At 52.2% G+C, this 7303-nt stretch overlaps 2 protein-coding genes across 3 annotated transcripts; one reads left to right on the top strand and one right to left on the bottom strand.

Annotated features, from left to right (window-relative positions):
- The first annotated feature begins 220 nt into the window (after positions 1-220).
- On the top strand, positions 221-1195 carry AttC (Attacin-C). Its single transcript, XM_064686901.1, has 2 exons — positions 221-584; positions 643-1195. The coding sequence occupies exons 1-2, from the start codon at positions 289-291 to the stop codon at positions 1040-1042; spliced, it is 696 nt and encodes a 231-aa protein (XP_064542971.1). The 5' UTR covers positions 221-288; the 3' UTR covers positions 1043-1195.
- Positions 1196-1798: 603 nt separating this feature from the next.
- LOC135431942 (alpha-protein kinase 1) lies at positions 1799-6935 on the bottom strand. 2 transcript variants are annotated; one of them, XM_064687369.1, is made up of 2 exons: positions 2776-6935; positions 1799-2720 (listed from the first exon to the last, which is right to left on the bottom strand). In XM_064687369.1, the coding sequence occupies exons 1-2, from the start codon at positions 6858-6860 to the stop codon at positions 1862-1864; spliced, it is 4944 nt and encodes a 1647-aa protein (XP_064543439.1). In that variant the 5' UTR covers positions 6861-6935; the 3' UTR covers positions 1799-1861. The 2 variants fall into 2 exon arrangements, with proteins under 2 accessions (XP_064543439.1, XP_064543440.1); XM_064687370.1 differs by having other exon boundaries at positions 1799-2717; positions 2776-6933.
- Between the last annotated feature and the right edge of the window lie 368 nt (positions 6936-7303).

Raw genomic sequence — 7303 nt, 5'->3', positions numbered from 1 at the left:
AAGCGGGGCTTTTCTTCTACTTTTGTTGCAATGTAAATCACCGACTAGCTAAAACAGCCGAAACGTAGCGCAAGCCGCGGCGCCTTATCAGCAAAGGCCACCCCAAACAAGTTCAAACAAATGTAAATCACAGCGTGATAGGGAAGCACAGCAGCAGCCGCAGCATCGGCAGCAAACTAGGCAGCTGGTATAAAAGCCAAGTGAACTCCAACAGAGCATCAGCAATCAGCCGCAACAGCTTGAAGCAATCAAATCAATAATCAAATCAAACCAAATCGAATCAAAAAGATGACTCAAATGTTTGTCACCTGCATCATTGTCAGCTGCATTGGGCTGCTGGGCGTTTATGCCGCACCGATGCAGCCACAGCCAGCGCACCTGGTCGACTATCCGACGGTACGTGTGCGCCGACAGGTGTTGGGCGGCGCGCTTGCCTCCAATCCAGCGGGCGGCGCTGATGCACGCCTGGATCTGACCAAGGCCGTCGGCACGCCGGACCACAATCTAATTGGCCAGGTGTTTGCTGCGGGCAATACAGAAGCCAGAGGACCCGTCACCAGCGGCGCCACTGTGGCCTACAACAAGTAAGTTTTGTGGACGGCTTCTGGGTCAAACAGCTCAACTAATCTCTATTGAACACAGTCAGGGACTGGGCGCGGAGCTGACCAAGACGCACACGCCGGGCGTGCGGGACAGCTTGCAGCAGACGGCAATTGCGAATCTGTTCAACGATGGCGTTCACAATGTGGATGCCAAGGCATTCGCCTCACAGAATCAGCTGGCCAACGGCTACAAGTTCGATCGCAATGGCGCCGCCCTGGACTATTCCCATATCAACGGGCATGGCGCCAGTGTGACGCACAGCAATATACCCGGCTTTGGCAAACAGCTGGAGCTGGCCGGTCGTGCCAATCTCTGGCAGTCGCAGGATCGCAATACGCGCGTGGACTTGAGCAGCACCGCCTCCAAGTGGATGAGCGGTCCGCTTAACGGCAGATCCGACTTTGGCGCCAACCTGGGTCTGACTCATTATATTGGCTAGGGAGGAGTCAACTATTTCTGTGCCAGGAGCTGACTTTTTTTCTTAATTCAACAAGGGATTTTTTAATTTAGCTTAATTTCATTACACAAAAATGTATTGTTTGCTTTTAATTCGTTTGACTTTTTAAATAAACAAAATTAATTTATTTTAAAAGATGTATATAAAACATTTTATTAGATTTATGAGAGAAGAAATCCTCTTTCTTTGAACAAAAGCTTTAAGCTTATTTTTACAAATTTGATCACGAACATCTAGAACTGGACACATACATCCATCCACCTTTAAATCTTCACGCACAAAATTAAACATTTTCTTTTCTCAGATATTCAAAACAATCACTTCCATTAGCGGAAAATGGATGAAAGCAAGTACGTTTTTGTATAGATTCAATTTGAAATTTCACCGCTTTTGGCGGAATATGAATGAAAAAACGCAATGTGGAAAAATAAAGAAACGCATTAGTAAAGCATACTTCCTTCCACTTTACTTTTGCATTTGTACATTTTCCCACAAAGCATTTTTTCAATCATTTTCCACCAAAAGAGGTGAATTTCGAAATGGAATCATACAAAATACAACACGAGTGTAAATTAAAATTTGTCTTTAAAAATAAATCCTTGAAAGACAAACCTTAATCTGGCGTAAAAATATATTGTTTAGTGAATAATTTTAAATCTCACTTTCACGGTCGGAAAATAAGTGGAAAATGTTTATTGAATGACTAAACCCGTCTAATTTCCTCGAACGGCCTTAACATTATAAAGATAAAATAATTTTAATAATCAAATGAAGAGAAAAACAGAAAAGAAAATATTGCATTTAGAGACCAATGAAAGCCCTTGCCTGCTGCTCGCCCACCTCCTTGAAGATCTCCGCCGTCCTGAGCAGCTTGATAAAGCGTGGCGTATAATCCTGATAAGCCGGCTGATCATTGACGTCGTCACTGATGCTGCTCTTGAGCAGCACATTCCGCAGCTGGGCATCGCGCTGTTCGCGCTCCAGCGTATCCGACATTTTGCGCAAATAGATGAGATCCATGAGCAGCTCGTCCCGCACAGTGGCCACATGCTGTTGCTCCTCCAGCGGCAATTCCTCGTACTGGCGCAACAGCTTCTTGACAATGCGTGACTTTTGCTCAATGTTCGCCGGCTCCAGGATGCGCACCTGCTGATTGTAATCATCGGCGAGCACACGCAAATTGGCATCACGTTTGTCCCGCGACTTCTGCTGCTCGGCCATCGTTTTCATGATGATGTTGTAGAACTCGACCAGATCGGGACGCAAGGGTATGCAATTGCGCTGTTGCATCTGCTTATCGATAATATCGCTAATGGACTCCATGGTGCGACGCAGCATTTCCTCCTTCTCCTGCAGCTCATGCTCGTTCTTATTGTTGCGTATCTGATAGAAGTTCTTGGGATGCTTCATGGCGCACTTGTTGTTACGCGCCAGCACCGTGACCATCGGATCCAGGCTGGGATCATTGCCGACCATATCGAAGACAGCAGTCACAATATCCTGAGACAGCCGACCCGTTATTAGCTTGTTATAATTGTCGGAATACGGTTCGTTTAGATCCCATTTGCGAGGGCCACCAGAGCAGTCGCCGCTGGACTTGGCATCTGCATCGCCGGTGCTGTTGCTGCTGCTGCTGCTGTTGTTGTGGCTGTTGTTGCTGCTGGGCATTGGCTTTAGTTGCGGGCCAACTGTTTACCCCCCACCCCGGCACTTACCTCTTGGCCTGCTTAGCTTTAGCTTTTTTGGCGGCAGCCGACTTTTTCTTTTCGGCCCGCTTGCCGCCCGACGACTTACTCTTTTTGGTCTTCGTCTTGGGCTTATCCTTATCCTTGCAGTCCTCCTCCTCGCTGCGCTGCCTGGCCTGCCGCGAGTAACGCTCCTCGCTGTCCAAGTCCTCATCGTTGTCATCGACCAGTGCATCCTGCAGCGTATAGTAGGCATCCGCATTGAGTCGCTGCTGGCTTGGCTGCACACAAATCGAGCCGTTGCCATAGATCTGCTTGGTCCGCGGATCGGAGCAGACGCGCGCATTTAGGGATACATTCAGCTTGACGGCATCGGGACTGTTGCAGGCATTCGATGAATGTTGCTCTTCCGAGGCTGGCATTGCACTCGTTGCCGTTGCATCCGTTGAGATGGGCACACAGTCCGGATTTAAGGTGCTGCCGCCGACTGCAGCAGCTGTTGCTCCCGCACCCGCTCCCGCTGCTGGTGTTATTGTCACGCAAGGATCATTCACGACATTCAGCTTGTTGCCCTTGTTAAAGAGCGGCCCAAAATAACGATGCACGCCATACAACGGCTTCAGCTGATTCGTTTCCAGACTTGCCGCCGCCTGCTGCTGCTGCTGCTGCTGATGCTGCTGTGGCAAAAACTGTTGCTGTGCCTGTTGCTGCTGCTGATGCAACTGTTGCTGCTGTTGCTGCTGTTGTTGCTGTTGTTGCTGTTGTGGCTGCTGTTGTTGCTGCTGCTGCAGCTCTTGCTGCTGCTGCGCCATTGTCGGCTTCTGCAGCTTGGCCAGCTCATTGAACAGGTGCGTCAAATTAAAGTTGGCCTTTAAACTGTTAACCTGCTGCTGCAGCTGCTGCTGCTGTTGCGGCTGTTGCAGCTGTTGTCGCTGCAGCACTTGCGGCTGGCATGGCTGCAGCTGCTGCGGCAGCAACTGTTGCTGCGGTACACTAGGCTGCTGCTGCTGCTGCGGCTGCGGCAGCTGTTGTAGCTGCTGATAGGGCAAGTTATTGTTGCGCTGATTCATCATGGGCACCTGATAGCGCGAATTGGAGAACGTATTGCTGTCAAAGGTGCCCACTTCCTGTGCTGCTTGCTCTTTCTTAAAGCTCGAGCGCTGATGTCGCGGATAGGGCAGGCCGTCGCTCTCGTTATCCTCCTCGGTTTCCAGCGTCAACATGCCGTTGCCCAAGCTGCCAAAACGCACGCGATTGCCATTATGATCCTCAAAGGAATCCAACAGCTTTGAGCTGCGCTTGGTGACGTCCTGTAGATCGGACTGGGCCAGCGGCGAGAGCTGCGGCTCCAACTGCGCCTCAGATTGTGGCTCCAGTTGTGGATAGGACTGTGCGTCTAACTTTGGATATCTTTTCGATCTCGACTGTGGCTCCAATTGTGGATTCAACTGTGCCTCCGACTGTGCCTCCGACTGTGACTCCGGCTGTGCCTGGGATTGCGGCTGTCTATTTGACTGCCCTTCCGACTGTTCCTCCGACTGAGATTGTGCTTGGGGCTCCAACTGCGCATTGGTCTGGGCGTCTGCCTGTTGCTTCAACTGTGCCTCGGATTGTGGCTCCAACTTTGGATGTCTTTTAGTTCTTGACCCTGGTCCCAACTGCGGCACTGACTGACCCTCCAAGAGACCCTCCGAGTGCGACTCGGACTGCCCCTCCGACTGTCCCGCCAACTGTAGCTCCGACAGATTCTCCGACTGTCCTTCCGAGTGGGACTCGGACTGTGCCTCCGTCTGTCTATCCGCCTGTCTATCCGCCTGTCTATCCGACTGTCTATCCGACTGTCCCTCTGACAGTGTTTGTGGCTCCACCAACTGTGGCCCAGTCTGTATCTCCGCTTGCGCCTCTGGCCCTGCCGGCTCATCCGACTGTGCTGATGACTGTGGCTCCGCTTGTGTCTCCACTGGCGGCTGGTCCACAGAGCGTTTGCTGCGTCGCTTATGATGTGGCTCATTGGCCACGTTAGCATTACGGCTGACCTTCTGGCGATGCACTCTGTGCCAGCTCCAGCGTTTGATATGACGCTTGTCGCGATCCTTGTCGCTGGAATGCTGTGAGATCTTATTGGCCAGCAGCTTGACTACGGCATCCGGATGACTCTTGCAGATGCCGCTGCGTGGCTCCAGCTCCGCCACGTTTCGCAGCTCCTCTCGCTTCAGTTTGCCAGTGCTGGTCTTCTGTAGGCCGTCTTCCTTTTGCTTGGCCGCCAGCTGACCCAGCGGCTGCGCCTTGTCCACCACCTGCGATTTGACTTCACTCTGGTCCACATTCGTCATCTGCATCTGCGGCTGTGCCTGCAGCTGTTTGGGCTCATTAACATTGAGCGGTTGCAGCTGCTTTTCCGCTGACTGGACATCCGTTGCGGTCTCCTTGACTTGTGTGTGACCCTGCGGCTTGGGCTCCACAATGGGATCGACGGCTTCGGCCTTGACAGCTGCTGTTTGTTGCTCCACTTTAGCCTCAGTGCCTGTTGCCAAGTCCAGCTTGGCCTGCACTTTGTCTTCGCCTGCTGCTGCAGCAGGAGTCAGCTTTGCCATCAGATCCTCCGCCTCATGCAGTTTGTCCTTACTCTGCTCCGCATTAGCCAAGGCAGCTTCACCCTGCTCCAGCTGCGCATCCGTCTCCAGCAGCTGCTCCGGATGACGCTTGAAGCGATCTCGCTCCACCTTTAGCTTGGCATTCGCATGCGCATAGTCCCGCAGATTGGGCAAGCTGCGCTGCTGGCTAAGTGCGGGGAACTGTTCAAAGTGTGGCAAACGATAATCGTAGCTTTGGGGCGTGTTGTCCATCAAATGGACATTTGGAGCATCCAGACTGGAGCCGTCACTACCATCGAGAGCGTTGAGCGTACCATCATATGATGGTACCAGGGAATTCTTCTCCTCGCCATCCAGCTGCTGCTGCTGGAACTGCTGCTGCTGTGCCTTCTGACGCTCCCGCTCCAGCTTCCGCTCGCGTCGCATGATTATATTATCGACATAATGGGCGCGCAGCGTATCGGTAAGCGCATTGCTGGGCAGCGAGGGTCCCATGCCCTTGCGCATCAGCCTGTTGCTGGTCTTCAGCTTGATCTCGTTCATCGGATTGAAGCCGGTGGCGGTGCTGCGCTTCTTGAGAATGCCGGTGGGATAGCGCGTTTTGGCCGATTGTTCGGCTGCCTCTTGCTCGATCTTGGACAGCTTGTAGTTGGCCTCGTGTGACAAATTGTTGGGATTGGGCACGCGCGAGACTTGGAGGCGTGCCAGCGTCTGTTCGTAGACACCATCTGGCACTCGCTCATTGCCATACTGTTGCAGCTGGCCGGGCTCCTTGTTTGGCTTGCCATTCTTTTTGTCATCGGCTCGACTCTGCTCCATTTCCTGATTGTGCAGCAGCCGCTGCACATGCTTCAGCTTAATATCCAGCTCGGTGGCGCCACCGCGTATCACCTCGTACGGCTGCTGCTCGGGCAAATGTTTAACGGGCAGATTCATATCCGTTAGGTCCTTGTACTTTTTCTTAACCTTGCCCACCTCGGTTTGCTCCATGGCTTTGCCATAGCTGTCCCCATATACCCTGGACTTGAGCTTATCCGAGCCGCGTGAGTATTTGCCAGGGGAATCAACCAGCGCTGAGGTTTCCTCTGCTGCGCCAGCTGCTGCCGCTGCTACTGCATCTTCAACTGCTGCTGGTGCTGTTCCTCCGGCTCCTCCGGCTCCTCCGGCGCCTCTGGCTACTTCCCCTACATGCACGACGCCCGCTTGAATATCACGAAACCAATCGTCAGCCGCCTGCTGCAGCTCCTTATCATCCTTATCCGGAGCCATCTCCTTATCGCCGGCCTGCGCAAAACTGGCCAACAGATCGTCAATGCTGTTCCGCCTATGCCTATATAGCTCGGCGCCCTGCACATCGCCATAATTCGAGCGAATCTCGTGCAGCTGCTCATGCGCCTCCTTCACCGAATTGTGAAAGCTGCGCAATTGTTCGCTGCCCGCCTGCGGCTCGGTTTGCGGTGCCAGGGTATTGGTGGTGCCTGTAAGCACCATTAGGGTCCACCAGAGCTGTAGAAAGATCATGTTCACCAGCTGAGACGCGTTCAAATTGACTTACAAAATATATATTTATACATATACATATATGTATACAAAGCAGACAGCAAAACGAATTCAATTGAAAAGTTTTGCGCCAACTGCCTGCGATTGAGTTTTCATTAACTTGGCAACAGGTTGTCGTTGTCTCAATGTGCTGCAGCAGGGCTGCTCCGAGCGGGGGGTAAGCCAACTTTTTGACAGCCACTGATAAGAGGCAAAGAGTCGTGAGTCGAGTGCAGCATCCATGTGTGGCATTGTGTGCAAGTTTTTGCACGGCGGCGGCTTCCGACAGCCGCTGCCAGCTGTTTAACATGAAATGTTCTTTGTTGCCAATACACAACACACTCACACACACACACTGACACTCACACACACACACACACACATAGCAGTCGCATTGTTAGCTGCGTTTCCCCATGTAAATCACA

This window comes from Drosophila montana, unplaced genomic scaffold, assembly GCF_035044405.1.
Source record: "Drosophila montana isolate Dmon_TW-CO22-7 unplaced genomic scaffold, ASM3504440v1 contig_3200_1, whole genome shotgun sequence".
NCBI lineage: Eukaryota > Metazoa > Arthropoda > Insecta > Diptera > Drosophilidae > Drosophila > Drosophila montana.
This window is presented reverse-complemented; position numbering and strand designations above follow the sequence as displayed.

Excerpts from the sequence above, each read along its gene's own strand:
- LOC135431942 (XM_064687369.1), bottom strand. The coding sequence starts at position 6,860 with ATGATCTTTCTACAGCTCTGGTGGACCCTAATGGTGCTTACAGGCACC. Across the intron at positions 2,721-2,775 it reads AAAGCTAAGCAGGCCAAGAG|CAGCAACAACAGCCACAACA; the intron begins GTAAGTGCCGGG and ends GCCAATGCCCAG.
- AttC (XM_064686901.1), top strand. The coding sequence starts at position 289 with ATGACTCAAATGTTTGTCACCTGCATCATTGTCAGCTGCATTGGGCTG. Across the intron at positions 585-642 it reads GCCACTGTGGCCTACAACAA|TCAGGGACTGGGCGCGGAGC; the intron begins GTAAGTTTTGTG and ends TATTGAACACAG.